At 45.4% G+C, this 15,324-nt stretch overlaps 1 protein-coding gene and 1 non-coding gene across 2 annotated transcripts in view; both read left to right on the top strand.

Moving 5' to 3' along the window:
- LOC111960753 (eukaryotic translation initiation factor 4 gamma 1-like) overlaps positions 1 to 11,545 on the top strand; it is a 62,285-nt gene extending 50,740 nt beyond the window's left edge. Inside the window, 18 exon segments of the mRNA XM_070439156.1 lie at positions 581 to 721; positions 841 to 1,248; positions 1,454 to 1,600; positions 1,745 to 1,978; positions 2,097 to 2,201; positions 4,128 to 4,433; positions 4,797 to 4,920; positions 5,004 to 5,118; positions 6,674 to 6,906; positions 6,998 to 7,116; positions 7,347 to 7,519; positions 7,687 to 7,812; positions 7,908 to 7,989; positions 8,154 to 8,252; positions 9,023 to 9,166; positions 9,332 to 9,413; positions 9,736 to 9,876; positions 10,143 to 11,545. Coding sequence (XP_070295257.1) covers positions 581 to 721; positions 841 to 1,248; positions 1,454 to 1,600; positions 1,745 to 1,978; positions 2,097 to 2,201; positions 4,128 to 4,433; positions 4,797 to 4,920; positions 5,004 to 5,118; positions 6,674 to 6,906; positions 6,998 to 7,116; positions 7,347 to 7,519; positions 7,687 to 7,812; positions 7,908 to 7,989; positions 8,154 to 8,252; positions 9,023 to 9,166; positions 9,332 to 9,413; positions 9,736 to 9,876; positions 10,143 to 10,327 — 2,964 coding nt within the window. The 3' untranslated portion in view covers positions 10,328 to 11,545.
- On the top strand, positions 1,299 to 1,352 carry LOC111960809 (small nucleolar RNA SNORD66). Its single transcript, XR_002876915.1, has one exon. It is a non-coding gene; the product is annotated as a small nucleolar RNA SNORD66 (small nucleolar RNA).
- Positions 11,546 to 15,324: the final 3,779 nt, after the last annotated feature.

Genomic DNA, 15,324 nt, shown 5'->3' with positions numbered 1-15,324 from the left:
GAGATAGAGAGAGAGAAGTGAGTACCGGAAAAAGAAGAGAGAAGTAGTACCAGGAAGAAAGAGAGAGAAGTAGTACCAGGAAGAAGAGAGAGAAGTAGTACCAGGAGAAAGAAAGAGAGAGAAGTAGTACCAGGAAAAAGAGGGAGAAGTAGTACCAGGAGTAAAGAGAGGGAGAAGTAGTACCAGGAAAGAGAGGGAGAAGTAGACCAGGAGTAGAGAGAGAGAAGTAGTAACCAGGAGTAGAGAGAGAGAAGTAGTACCAGGGTAGAGATGGAGAAGTAGTACCAGGAAAGAGAGAGGGAGAAGTAGTACCAGGAAAAGAGAGGGAGAAGTATCCCGGAGAAAGAGGGAGAAGTAGTACCAGGAGAGAAAGAGGGGAAGTAGTACCAGGAAGGAAGGGAGAAGTAGTACCAGGAGTAGAGAGGGAGAAGTAGTACCAGGAAAAGAGAGGGAGAAGTAGTACCAGGAAAGAGAGGGAGAAGTAGTACCAGGAGAAAGGGGAGAAAGTAGTACCGGAGTAGAGAGGGAAAGTTTAGTACCAGGAGTTTCTTTCTTTTTGGTACTACTTCTCTCTCTCTAGGCGAATAAGGCCCCTCTCCGCCAGTTGGACCCCAGCCGTTTGCCGGGGATGAACATGGGCACTGACTTCACGCCCTCATTTGCCAACCTGGGCAGACCTGGAATGGGGGGAGGAGGAGGGGGTGGACACAGAGGAGGACCAGTGAGTTAGCATGGGAAACTAGCTCTCAATCTTCTCAGACTACACTCTGATTCTGAAATTCAGGGACGATATTAAAACAATGTGGACTGCATTTCTTTTCCTTCCCTCCTCTCCTCCAGCCCTCTGGTATGGGTGGTGGAGGACCGCGTCGCTCCCAGCAGGGCCAGCGTAAGGAGCCCAGGAGGATCATCAACATCTCTTCGTCTCTGACGGACGACGTGAAGCTCAACAAGGCTGAGGATGCCTGGAAGCCCGCTGTCAAGAAGGCTGCCAGTGGGCAAGCTGCTCCTGAGGAGGAGAGCGACGACCCAGAACAGGCCAAGACCCAGGAGCTGTTTAAGAGGGTCCGTAGTATCCTGAACAAGCTGACCCCTCAGATGTTCCAACAGCTGATGAAGCAGGTCAAGGAGYTGACCATCGATACGGAGGAGAGGCTGAAGGGAGTGATAGATCTGATCTTTGAGAAAGCCATTTCTGAACCCAACTTCTCCGTGGCCTACGCCAACATGTGCCGCTGCCTTATGGGGGTGAGTGACTCTGAAGGGTGTGTATGTGTACGGCTAGTGTGCTGGTCTTGTTCCGGTGATGACCTCCGTTCTGTGCCATGTGTCTGGGCCGCTGACTTGTGGAGTGGTGCCACTACACTCATCACGTTAACTCTCATGCTKTGTGACGTCTGCAAAGCTCTCCAACCGTGGCCTAAATGCTTTTTTTTCCTGTTCCTCTCGTCAGCTCAAAGTCCCCACTACAGACAAGCCGGAAGTCACTGTGAATTTCCGCAAGCTGCTTCTGAACCGCTGTCAGAAGGAGTTTGAGAAGGACAAGGACGATGATGTCATCTTTGAGAAAAAGCAAAAAGAGCTGGACGCTGCAGCCATGGTACGAGCTGGGCTCTGAGTGATCAATTCAAATGTCTCTCACACTTTTTGAATTGGTTTTGTTTCTGTGGGAGTTAGCTGACAATCTATCTGCTATTCCTCCCTCTGCTTCCTCTCCCTCTGTTACATCACTTCCTGTCTGAAGGAGGAGAAGGATCGCCTGAAGGCGGAGTTGGAGGAGGCCAAAAACATGGCACGGCGGCGGTCGCTAGGCAACATAAAGTTCATCGGTGAGCTGTTCAAGCTCAAGATGCTGACGGAGGCCATCATGCACGACTGCATCGTCAAGCTGCTGAAGAACCATGATGAGGAGTCACTAGAGTGCCTCTGTAGACTCTTGTCAACTATAGGGAAGGACCTGGACTTTGAAAAGGCGAAGGTAACACTGAACCAGTGTTACACACACACACACCCCTGCATCCKTTAGAACACTTACATCAAATGATTTCTAAGAAACATAGATTTACACACTAACCTGCCTGTCTTTCCTTCTGTAGCCTCGTATGGACCAGTACTTTGTCCAGATGGACAAGATCATCAAGGAGAAGAAGACATCGTCCAGAATCCGCTTCATGCTGCAGGACGTACTGGACCTCAGGAGGGTAATACCTCGTCACACACACCACCCACCAGTGTCTGGGGAATGCTTCAGCCCCCTCACCTAAATCGTTTGGTCATCTATATCTAAACTGACTGACCCTTGTCCTGTGGTTGGTATGTATCCAAGCTTATCAGTAAATACTATGGGTCAAACTACCAWMGAYAGAATAGTCTCCCCTAACCCCACATCACCTCTGAACTTATCCATGACCCCAAATCACCTCGGACCTCTAGTCTCACTTACTTTACAAGCCCTCTCTATGCATGCATGCGTGTCAGTCTGCATCCCCGCAGCCAATCCCATCTCTCCAATCTACTGTAACCCCTCCCTCCTCTCCATGTCATTCACCACCTAGATGTTTACCACCCTTCTAAATGGATGTGTCCCTTRATGTTCACATAAACTACTTATCCATACCTAGTAGGCCTTGGCAGTATCCAGATTGTCCTACCTTCATACCGACATTGTGCCATACCGGAATATTCGTTAATACCTGCACTGAACACCAGGAGGGCTATTTTCAATCCCAAGGTTAGCAACGCTAACAAGTACATGTGAAATCTAACGAACGCATGCAAACCATTTATACAGTCTCTGGCACACTTTGCAGGAAAGACATCCCACTCAGTTATACAAGTAACTCAAAAATGCTACACAGTTTGCTGATCGCGCAAAACAAATATTAGCTCTTGATCCAGGAATGGATTCTCTACTGTTAACAAGAGGAGCTTGATTGCAAGAAGCTAACCACTTAGCTAGATAACTTGGCACTAAGTTAGCAAACCAAATGCACAACTGCAGAGAATTTAGCACATTTTAGACAGTTAACTTAATAGTTATAAKATATCTAGCTGGCAAACATTTAGTTGTGAATTCCCTACTGCAACTAGTTCACCTGGCGTGGGCTGCAGTTACTCCCAGGACTACATGTAAGCTTAATACTGATCTCCTCATTACATTATGATCTTCTAAATTGCACTGCAGGCATTTACTTAAAAAGTAGCTACAAATATTCAAATTAATTAAAGAACTTAAAATAAATAGTTTCAGCGGTATTGACAGTATTAGGAAAAACCATCCTGTGGATATTTCCTAATACCCTGGTGTGTGTGTATATACGCTATACAGTCCAAACATAATGCCTAGGACTCATTCACTAGGCTTTGGGGTTCACAAACTCACATGTCTGTCTTTGTTTGAAAACGACTAGTTACTAAGGACATACAGGTATGTTAATAACGATCTGTAGCCTAGGCCTCTAAGGTCTAGATGTGCATGTATTTGTACCGTGCTATTAGCTGTGTGTGTCTGAGGTTTCCCATAATGCAGTTTACTGGAAAACCTCAATGCTGGACTGTTCTACTTTAACTAGTTTAGTTTCCAGGGACCTGTCTGGAGAAATGCCTGCAGAGCATCAATGTGTTTGTCTGTTAGTCTGTGACTTGCAGTATGTTGAGAGCAGTGCTGTGATGTCCTCCCACTGTCTGATCCCTGAACAACAGGCCATGTAGGTCTGTGTGTTGGAACCCATGTTCAGACAGGGTTCCAACATGTTCACCACAAAATGAGTTATAGGATCTTTATGGTTCCAGTCCCAGTAATTGTCTTACCAAAGCTGTTACCAAAGCAGCAGTTGGTATGTTTCATAAGAGCTGACCAGCTGCACTTAGTCAGCACACTGGCCCCTGTTTTCCCAGTAAACGGCACTCTAGTTTGTTTCCTTTCTCTGGAAAAGCTGACAGCGGTGTCAAGGTAGGGCAAGACATCTCTCTTTCTATAGCCTAGTTGTCAAGTGACCCATTGATCTCTTAATATATTGACTAAGGGACTTATGCCTCGAAGTGATATGGAGTGTTAAGAGTACGCCAGACTTTTTCAACTCCAATCCTCAGTTAAAGTATATTACTGTACTGACTCCCCCTCCCAGAATACGTGGGTCCCCAGGAGAGGAGAGCAGGGCCCCAAGACCATAGACCAGATCCACAAGGAGGCAGAGCTGGAGGAGCACAGGGAGGTTCTCAAGGTGCAGCAGCAACTCCTCAACCAGAACACCCGAGGAGGAGGTGGAGGACGTGGTGGTGGTGGTGGAGGAGGAAGAGATCAGGGGAACCGCGGGGGTCAACACCCCCAGGCGGGCCAGAGGAGTCAGCCCCAGGACGAGGGCTGGAACACAGTTCCCATCTCCACCAAGAGCAGACCCATCGACACCAGCCGACTCAGCAAGATCACTAAGGTCAGTGATACATCATGCTGTGGATTCTCAGCCACATCGTGGACCCATACTCAGTTAGGACTGAAACACTCCAACACCCTCCACTTGCAGTCTAGCACCCACCTCCTTAACCTTCAACCCCATTGTAAAGTTCTATCATCCCAACTGAAACCCCAAACCCACTCCCTCTATAGTCTGGCACACACCTCTTAACCTTTAACCTTCATTTAGAGTTATGGCCCTACCATTCCTGACTCCTCAACTTCTTACTTATGTAACCTGAAACCTCAGACCTTTCTCAGATCTCAAGATGTTTTGCCTCCAACAATTCTGCTAGTTTCTTTCCTCAACAGTAACGTTTCTAACCTCTCCTTCTTTCTGCAGCCTGGGGCTTTGGACTTCAACAACCAGCTGCTGGCTCCCCAGCTCGGGGGTAAGGGCATGTGGGGCAGTTGGGGCAAGGGCAGCAGTGGAGGCACCACCGGAGCCAAACCCGCCGGGGAAGCCAGTAAGTCCTCTTACCAATACACCCACCACTGTGAAATATCTACTCTTAGACTATTTTAAAACAAACTGTGTGTGTGTTCATAGCCCCAGAGTCAGGAGGCCGCCCAGCCACCAGCACCCTTAACAGGTTCTCAGCCCTGCAGCCACAGCAGCCCTCCTCAGGTCCCTCACAGGACTCGGACAGAAGAGTTCCTCTAAGGTCAGCACCACTGAGCCGGTACATCAGACTACACCTGTCCTTTATATATCTCTTTCTATCTGTGTCAGAGTTACTGGTTTGAATTTATACATATATGTGTATATATAGATACATACATATATGTATGTATATATACATACATACGTATATATGTATGTGTATATACTTATATATGTATATACACACATACATATGTATGTATCTATGTGTGTATGTACATATATTGTATATACATACATTTATGTATATATACGTATGTGTATATATAATATGTATGTATATATATACATATGTATGTGTATATATAATATATATGTATGTGTATATATACATATGTATGTGTATATATACATATGTATGTATGTATGTGTATATGTGTATATATACACATACATACATACATATGTATATATATACACATACATACATGTGTGTATGTATGTGTATTAGAGGTYGAGCGATTAATCGGAATGGCCGATTAATTAGGGCCGATTTCAAGTTTTCATAACAATCGGAAATCGGTCATTTTGGACGCCGATTTTGCCGATATTTAACGGTGGGTTAACTGCCTTGTTCAGGGGCAGAACGACAGATTTTTACCTTGTCAGCTCAGGGATTCAATCTTGCAACCTTATGGTTAACTAGTCCAACGCTCTAACCACCTGCCTCACGAGGAGCCCGCCTGTTACGCGAATGCAGTAAGAAGCCAAGGTAAGTTGCTAGCTAGCTTTAAACGTATCTTATAAAAAACAATCAATCAATCATAATCACTAGTTATAACTACACATGGTTGATGATATTACTAGTTTATCTAGCGTGTCCTGCGTTGCATATAATCGATGCGGTGCGCATTCGCGAAAAAGGACTGTTGTTGCTCCAACGTGTACCTAACCATAAACATCAATGCCGTTCTTAAAATCAATACACAGAAGTATATATTTTTAAACCTGCATATTTAGCTAAAATAAATCCAGGTTAGCAGGCAATATTAACCAGGTGAAATTGTGTCACTTCTCTTGCGTTCATTGCACGCAGAGTCAGGGGTATATGCAACAGTTTGGGCCGCCTGGCTCATTGCGAACTCATTTGCCAGAATTTTACGTAATTATGTCATAACATTGAAGGTTGTGTAATGTAACAGGAATATTTAGACTGATGGATGCCACCCGTTAGATAAAATACGGAACGGTTCCGTATTTCACTGAAAGAATAAATGTTTTGTTTTCGAGATGATAGTTTCCGGATTCGACCAATTTAATGACCTAAGGCTCGTATTTCTGTGTGTTATTATGTTATAATTAAGTCTATGWTTTGATAGAGCAGTCTGACTGAGCAATGGTGGGCACCAGCAGGCTCGTAAGCATTCATTCAAACAGCACTTTCGTGCGTTTTGCCAGCAGCTCTGCTGTTTATGAATTCAAGCCTATCAACTTCCGAGATTAGGCTGGTGTAACCGATGTGAAATGGCTAGCACAGGGCAGAATGTTTATGATTGGTTCATATGTATCAAGGTCTTCTTTTGACTCTTTGCGTCTACCCCCCTATACACAAACAGGAACAGCTCCAGCCGGGACCGTGGCAGCAACGACCGCTTCGACCGGCGGGACGACCGGGACAGGAACCGGCACCCGGTCACCAAGCGGAGCTTTAGCAGGGAGACGGAGGAGCACAGCAGAGAGAGGGAGCACCGCGGCCCTTCTGATCCCATACGCCGCGTAGCCAGCATGACCGACGACCGGGGCAGCAGAGACCGGGGCAGCAGAGACCGAGCTAGGAGCAAAGAGAATGGTATGAAAAACTTTGTCAGGCAAGGATTTCTCAGGCAGACATTTTGAGAGTAACTTCTGTATGTGACATTCTCTCTCTGTTTGGGCCACAGTGAAGAGGGAAGCTGCTGCAACACCTCCTACCCAGACCAAACCTTCCTTGACGGAAGAAGAGCTGGAGAAGAAGGCCACAGCTATCATAGAGGAGTACCTACACATCAATGACATGAAGGTACATCACACTTATACCCATGCAGATCATTGGTGAGACCTACATATCAACGTCACACAGTTGAATGATACATACTGTAGCTAGTTGGCCACATGGTGTTATTGAACATGGCTTTCCATGTAAATGATATACAACAAACTGTTTTACCTGTTTTTACTGAAACACGGCCCTACTTTAGAGGAGTAAAACTAACCTTTTTAATCCTGTTTGTTTCCCCTCCGGCGCTGTAGGAGGCGCTGCAGTGTGTAGTGGAGATGAACAGCACCCAGCTGCTCTTTGTGTTTGTACGGAGCGGTCTGGAGTCTACTCTGGAGCGCAGCCCCATCGCCAGAGAACGCACAGGCCTGCTGCTGCACCAGCTGTACAAGGCAGGCACCCTGCCCACAGAGCAGTACTACAGAGGGTCAGTCACCTCAGAGTTTGCTACCTGTGGAACAGCACTACATACCAATGACTTGTGGAACATTGAAATTGTGGAAGTGGACCACTAGTATATTTACTTTTTGTCTTTTCAAGATAAAGTCTATCTGACAAATCTGAGGGATTGATTTGGAGTGTGTGTGTCAACAGGCTTCAGGAGATACTGGAGGTGGCGGAGGACATGGCCATAGACATCCCCCACATCTGGCTCTACCTGGCTGAGCTCATCACCCCTATGCTCCACGAAGGAGGCATCCCCATGGGACCGCTCTTCAAGTCAGTCCCAGGCTTCATTCTAGGCCTCTACTAATAATAACTCTATTCAATCAGTCAGTATCYTCTAWATTAAGAATTGACCTATCACTCTGCAGGGAGATATCCAAGCCCCTGGTTCCTCAGGGGACGGCTGGAGTTCTGCTGGTCCWGATCCTCACCCTACTCTGCAGAGGAATGGTACGTTCTCTCACTACCCAACCTGTAAAGGAGATGGTGCTTTATGTCTTCAGAACTATCCATCCATGCATCTAGATGACCTTTGATGTTTGAATCCAATGCAAATGCCATGTTTGTGGATCCAAAGTGTTTTAAATGGAACCACTTGTATCTGTCTACCTCAGAGCCGTAAAAAGGCAGGCACCATGTGGAGGGAGGCGGGGCTTAGCTGGAAAGACTTTCTACCTGAGGACGAGGACGTCAACAAGTTTGTGACAGAAAAGGTAAGCGGTCAGAGATCATGACCCTGTAGGGATTGAAAGGAGATGCCCCATTTAGTATTGACCTTAAACTGCACTGAGAGACAAATATGAAATAATAGTCCATTATTAAAGGTAGACTCAGAAAAATGACTTCGCTCTCACATAGTCACAGTAGCTGTGCATGTGCATTTGTTCGCTTCACGCTCTTACAGCCAGGGGACCAAAACAGCTGGGAATTACAGCCAGGGGACCAAAACAGCTGGGAATTACAGCCAGGGGACCAAAACAGCTGGGAATTACAGCCAGGGGACCAAAACAGCTGGGAATTACAGCCAGGGGACCAAAACAGCTGGGAATTACAGCCAGGGGACCAAAACAGCTGGGAATTACAGCCTCACGCTTTAACACTTAGTTTTTGTGAAAAATTGGCCCACTATCCTGTTTATTTTCTGCATCTACATCATATGGCTGAGTCTACCTTTTAGATCAATCAAATGTGTTCGTCTTACTTGCATCCACAGTTTCCCAAAGTGCTTTGAGGGCTTTCCAGACAGGAAGCGGCAGCAGAGTTGCCCATTCATTTTCAATGGAGCTAGGCAGGCAACGTTATTCTAGGCGTGGTGATCTGCGGTGCTTGTGCACGTGAAAGCCGATCAGCCGAGGTGGAGAAAAGAGGAATCTGCTCTATTTTGGCTAACTTTGCTCCGCCCCATCCGCCTCCTGTCTGGAAAGCCCTTAACAGTAATGATGGGAAGTTTCACTCTCTTGCTGTGTGTTCCCTCTGAATGCAGAATGTGGAGTTCACCCTGGGAGGAGAAGGTGATGAGACAGAGAAGAGCAGTAAGAAGGAGCTGAGCTCAGAGGAGCTGAACAAACAGCTGGACAGACTCATACAGGACAGGGCTGACAACCAGAGGATCTACGATTGGGTCGAGGTATGATGTGAGTGGGAGAGTGTCCCATCACCCAATTAATATTTCGGTTTGCTATTGGTTCCTTGTGCAGTAGTTTAACCAATAGACTCTTATATTTAGTCCCTGCTGTATATTCCACTGCTCAACCCCACTGATATGTGTTGTGACTGTGCCTTCCCTCTTTAGGCTAACCTGGACGAGACACAGATATCCTCCAACGTGTTTGTCAGAGCAGTCATGACAGCCATCTGCCAGTCGGCCATCCTGTGTGAGTTTCCCTATCTTTATTGCTACCACCTCTCAATCCAACACTGTATCAGGACAACCCTCCACTCGAATACCCTTTTCACAGAACTTAGTAGGGCCGTACCGTTGCTGGAAAGGACAATGTAGAAAGAATATATCCAACCCAGCACATTATGGTTCAGATCACTCCAAACGCATCACCGTGATGTTGTGGCCGGTGACACTYTGTCTTTTGAAAGTCCAATATCTTGAAAACATGGCTGCTGACATGCAAATCATAGTGGACTAATATTWTTWTTTTTTAAATAGCAGATMGTTTTTGACCCCTCCATCTCTGCCCCCAGGTGAGAACCCTTACAAGTTGGATGCAAAGGTGATCACCCGGAGGGCCAAGCTGCTCCACAAGTACCTGAAGGATGAGCAGAAGGAGCTGCAGGCTCTCTACGCCTTGCAGGCCCTCATGGTGGAGATGGAGCAGCCTGCCAGTGAGTGAGATACAGAATGACTTCAGTCACGCTCCTCTCTGTTTCCCTATGTGTCACATCTCTTTGGCAGTTTTTTACATGAAGACTCTCAGATTTGTCCTGTGTTTGTCTCCCAATGTTAGCCGTTATCTTTTTTCCACAGGGGTTATTTGACCGTGGGGTGTGGTTGACCAATTTGTCTCTTAGATGAGTTATTTGTGTGTACATTGTGTATTGAAATCCTGTCTCTTACATTGTTGACATGCTCTCTTCCTCTTTCCTTGTAGACCTGCTGCGGATGTTCTTTGACACGCTGTACGACGAAGATGTGATCAAAGAGGACGCCTTCTACAAGTGGGAGTCCAGCAAGGACCCCGCTGAGATGCAGGGCAAGGGTGTGGCACTGAAGTCAGTCACTGCCTTCTTTACCTGGCTCCGTGAGGCCGAGGACGAGGAGTCTGACAACAGCTAGGACCTGCTCACCGGTGCCCCCTGAACTCTGGGAGGACTTGGAGGAAAGACAACATGCTGTTGATAATGATTCAGGAGCATGGAGCTGATAGAATCAATAAAATCCTTCTGCATTAAAAAATAAAAGCGAGGGAAAGAATCAGCTGGGAGATTCTACTACATATCGAAACATGCAAACCTTTTATTTTCTTTCTTTTGTGCTGCCGAATGTCTTTGAACTAAATTGAGAAACTAATTGCGAGAGAATGATAAGCTTTACAACAAGMGGTAGGGATGGCTGTTTCCTTCAGTGTTTTTTGAGGTTTTAGCCCTTGTTTTAAAGGCGTCACGTTGCCGTAGCAACACTTCATGATGTTTAGCAAAACAAAATCCCCAACAGATGACGAACTTATAAAGGCTGCTCATATATATTTTTGATCACATCATATATTGTGTTGAATGAGGCATGATGGCCATGTCATATGTATGATTCTATATGACTCTGTCAGCGATTAGCTCTTTCTTTTTGATTGGAGTGTTTCTTTTATATAAAAGAAAAAGATGTATAAAGAAAAGTGGACATGCTGGAGCTCACTGTCTTTGGACATTTCAGTCGTCAGTCTTTGTGAGAATCCTTTGAACTTCATGTCTATGGACTCTGGAAGGCCTGGGATTGGTGGTGGGGGGCATTGGACAAGGACCTTTTGCTGCTGGGGGTCACAATGCTTCCTTATGGCCATGCCTGCCGACCCCCATTTGTCCTTTTACTTTTCTCCTAGACTGGGGGGTTTGGAAAGGGAGAACGGCCTTGCAAGGATAGGGATTTTTTAAAAGAGAAAATCATAATTTAAAACTTGAAAGGTATATATAGAAATCAACKTTRAAAAATAATTTCAAAAAGAGATAATGTTCACAGTACGTATCCTAAGGCCTTTTCTGCTTCCGTTTAGTGRAAATGCATTTCAGGAGTTTTGGTTTTTATTTTTCAAAAAAAKAAGTGCTATTGTCAAGCCATGTATWATTTTTTTCAGAAACAGTGGCAGTTCTATGTATTTATATTTTTCTCTCAGTTAGCAGAAGGTGCTTGTAATTATCCACCTGAAGTCATTGATTGCAATTTAATTGAATATTTTGTAAATATGTTTTTGATTTACTTTATGAAGTATTTAATGAAGAAAATGAATGCATCCTTTTCATATCTGAAACTGGAAAAGATAATAAAGAACATTGCAAATAAGAACACTGGGGSGGATATATTTTGTTGTATCCAGAGAAGGGAAGATTTCAAACTGTTTTGCCCCACCATGTCCTCACTTGGTTGCCCCATACAAAGAAACTGAAAGCCTTTATTGCACTTAATTGTCTTGTGGAATGAGTAAGCCGACTGGGCATCGGCTGAGACTTACACAATCATAATACGAGAAGCTCCACCGCTGAGATTGTATTTGTGTTTTCATTGTCTCCGCTTCTAAAGTTCTCCGATCTAAGGAGTTGTGTGTTCTGMCTGTTCTCTGTTGTGCAGAAGTTCCATCTGTGTAGATGGGTCTCAGCCCACCACTGAAAAGGAGCCAGAGTTTTATTTTTTATTTAATTTTTTAATGATATTTGGGGGGGGGCAGAGAAGTACCTGGTTAATGGGATGGGGCTGTAGTTTTGGATGTATTGGTAAGTAGGGTTTTTGAGATTTAGGATCACTAAACAATCTTTTTTTTTTAAACGCTAAGATGTAAGCACTCTCAAACACTAGTTAGTAATGGAATGTCTAAGGCACTGCATCTCTGTGCTAGAGGCTTCACTACAGACCCTGGTTTGAGTCCAGGCTGTATCACAACCGGCCATGATTGGGAGTCACATAGGGTGGTACACAATTGGCCCAGTGTCGTTATAGTTTGGCCGGGGTAGGCCGTCGTTGTAAATTAGAATTTGTCCTTAACTGGCTTGCCTAGTTAAATTTTAAATATGACAGATGTGGAAAARGTGTCAGCCACTGACCAAGTTCCTGGGAGGGCTGAATGCCACGGCTGTCTAAACAGTGTAACAGCAACGAGGTCACCTCCATACTGCGCTGGGTCAGATGCAGGAACTGTACAACCACTAGCCACATCCCACCATGACTGTCCTAAGTAACAAATTCACTCAAACTGCAACTGTGAGCATATCTTCGATCTAACTATGAGCAAGATTGATAGAGCTCAATTTCTACACGCTGTGCTTCTGTTGGTCTCCTTTCTCTACTCTCATCCCTCGATCCCTTCCTGTCTGACCTTATGCCCAGTGCTCCCCTCCACTCAGGTAAGTCTGTTGATTTTGTGAAAGGGTTCAACGCTCCATGGTGAGTTACGCCCACTGTGAGACGGTATTTGTGCAGTGAGTGACGATGCCAGACAACAGGGCTGTACTGACCTGGCCTACCAGATGGTCCATAACATCCCTGACATAGAAGTACAGTAGGTTTACACTGTAACAGCACCATKTCATCCTTCAACACACTCCACAACCCTTCCCATCCACTTCATTTGWAGCCTTTCAATTTGGTGATCAAATGGCCTCGTGGAATAGTAGAATTTTGTCTTCTGTGATCAACAGAAATCCATCCTCTACCTTGGTAGTGAAGGCACAAATCCTCCCCGGCCGCTCTATATTTAATCCTGTTTATTCTGTTAACCCTTTGACCACTCCAGATAGTTGGCAGCTCGTAGAGCTAGATTCCCTTTCCTTAGAAAACATTCAAATTCATGCCCTCTGCAATACACTACCGAAAATGAAGACAACATTCAACCTCACGCCCTTTTCAATACACTACTTATGAGGACATTGAACCTCATGCCCTCTTCAATACACTACTTATAGTGCATTTGGAAAGTATTCAGACCCCTTCACTTTTTCCACATTTTGTTACGTTACAGCCTTATTCTAAAATGGGTCAAATTGTTTTTCCCCTCATCAATCTACACACAATACCCAATATTGACAAAGCAAAAGCAGGTAAATTGTTTATGCAAATTTATTAAACATAAACTATCACATTTACATAAGTATTCAGACCCTTTACTCRGTACTTTGCTGAAGCACCTTTGGCAGTGATTACAGCCTCAAATCTTCTTGGGTATGACGCTACAAGCTTGGCACACCTGTATTTGGGGAGTTTTCCCATTCTTCTCTGCAGATCCTCTCAAGCTCTGTCAGGTTGGATGGGGAGTGTCTCTTCACAGGTATTTTGAGGTCTCTCCAGAGAGGTTAGATCAGATTCATTCTAGGCTCTTGCTGGGCCACTCAAGGACATTCAGAGACTTGTCCCGAAGCCACTCCTGTGTGGTCTTGGCTGTGTGCTTAGAGTTGTTGTCCTGTTGGAAGGTGAACCTTGACCCCAATCTGAGGTCCGGAGCGCTCTGGAACAAGTTTTCACCAAGGATCTCTCTGTACTTTGCTCCATTCATCTTTCCCTCGAACCTGACTGGTCTCCCAGTCCCTGCCGCTGAAAAACATCCCCGCAGCAGGATGCTGCCGCCACCATGCTTCACCGTAGGTATGGTATTGGCCAGGTGATGAGCGGTCCCTGGCTTCCTCCAGAYGTCATGCTTGGCATTCAGGCCGAAGAGATCAACCTGGTTTCATCAAACCAGAGCATATTGTTTCTCATGGTCTGAGTCCTTTAGGTGTCTTATGGCAAACTCCAAGTGGGCTGWCATGTGCCTTTTACTGAGAAGTTGCTTCCATCTGGCCACTCTACCATAAAGGCCTGATTGGTGGAGTGCTGCAGAGWTGGTTGTCCTTCTGGAAGGTTCTTCCATCTCCACAGAGGAACTCTGGAGCTCTGTCAGAGTGACCATCAGGTTGTTGATCACCTCCCTGACCAAGGACCTTCTCCCCTGATTGCTCAGTTTGGCTRGGGGGTCAGCTCTTGGAAGAGTCTTGGTGGTTCCAAACATCTTTCATTTAAGAATGATGGAGGCCACTGTCTTCTTGGGGACCTTCAATTCTGCAGAAATGTTTTGGTACCCTTCCTCAGATCTGTGCCTCGACACAATCCTGTCTCGGAGCTCTACGGACAATTCCGTCGACCCTATGGCTTGGTTTTTGCTCTGACATGCACTGTCAACTGTGGGACCTTATATAGACASGTGTATGCCACTCCAAATCATATCCAGTCAATTCAATTTACCACAGGTGGACTCCAATCAAGTTGTCAAAACATCTCAAGGATGATCAATGGAAACAGGATGTACCTGAGCTCAATTTCGAGTCTCATGATAAAGGTCTGAATACTCATGTAAATAAGTTTTTTTATTTTTTATTTTTTTACATGTTCTACATGGCCATTTTGTTTCCCTCTGTTATCGGCTTATCTTGCCTGACTGTTACAGGAACCATTCTCTCCCTTGCTGACATGTTGATCCTTCAGTTACTGACTTGGTCTAATCTTTAGCCTCCTTTTATCAATTACAATAAACAGGTTCTTCCCCGTTTTCAAAGATGGCTAACAGAGGCCTATCAGGTCAGTACAGTATATGGGGCACTGGGGAAGACTGTCTGTGTCTGAAATGGCACCCTATTCCATAAGCCAGGGTTTYCTAACTGTCCTGTGGTCCCACCTGGGTGCACGCTTTGGTTTTTACCCTAGCACTACACAGCTGATTCAGGTTTGTGCATTGCTTCCATAATCACAAGAGGGAGCCATCATACCATCTATGTGACTGCACATTATTGATATGAGTCTGARTCTGCATAATATCTCTGCCTGTGTATTGCAGGGCTGTCTGCTGCCAAGGACTTGAATTTTGAGCTGTACAGGGACTCCAGCATGGAGCTGTCTATTCCAGGCATGATGGAGGCAGCATTCTCAACAACAAAAAACAAGGGATTCTTCATACTGATGAAGAGTAAGCAGCCTGTCAACCAACCAGTCAGTCAGTCAACCAACCAATTATTCAGTAACTCAATCAGTCAATCAGTGGCTGTGTACTGTATGCCAAGGGCCCGTGGGCACAACTCCTCACAGCTACAGTGCATTCAGAATGT

The sequence above is a fragment of the Salvelinus sp. IW2-2015 genome, linkage group LG4p (assembly GCF_002910315.2).
Source record: "Salvelinus sp. IW2-2015 linkage group LG4p, ASM291031v2, whole genome shotgun sequence".
Taxonomy (NCBI): Eukaryota; Metazoa; Chordata; class Actinopteri; order Salmoniformes; family Salmonidae; genus Salvelinus; species Salvelinus sp. IW2-2015.
Note: the sequence above shows the minus strand (reverse complement) of the source record. Positions and strands in the feature narration are given on the sequence as shown.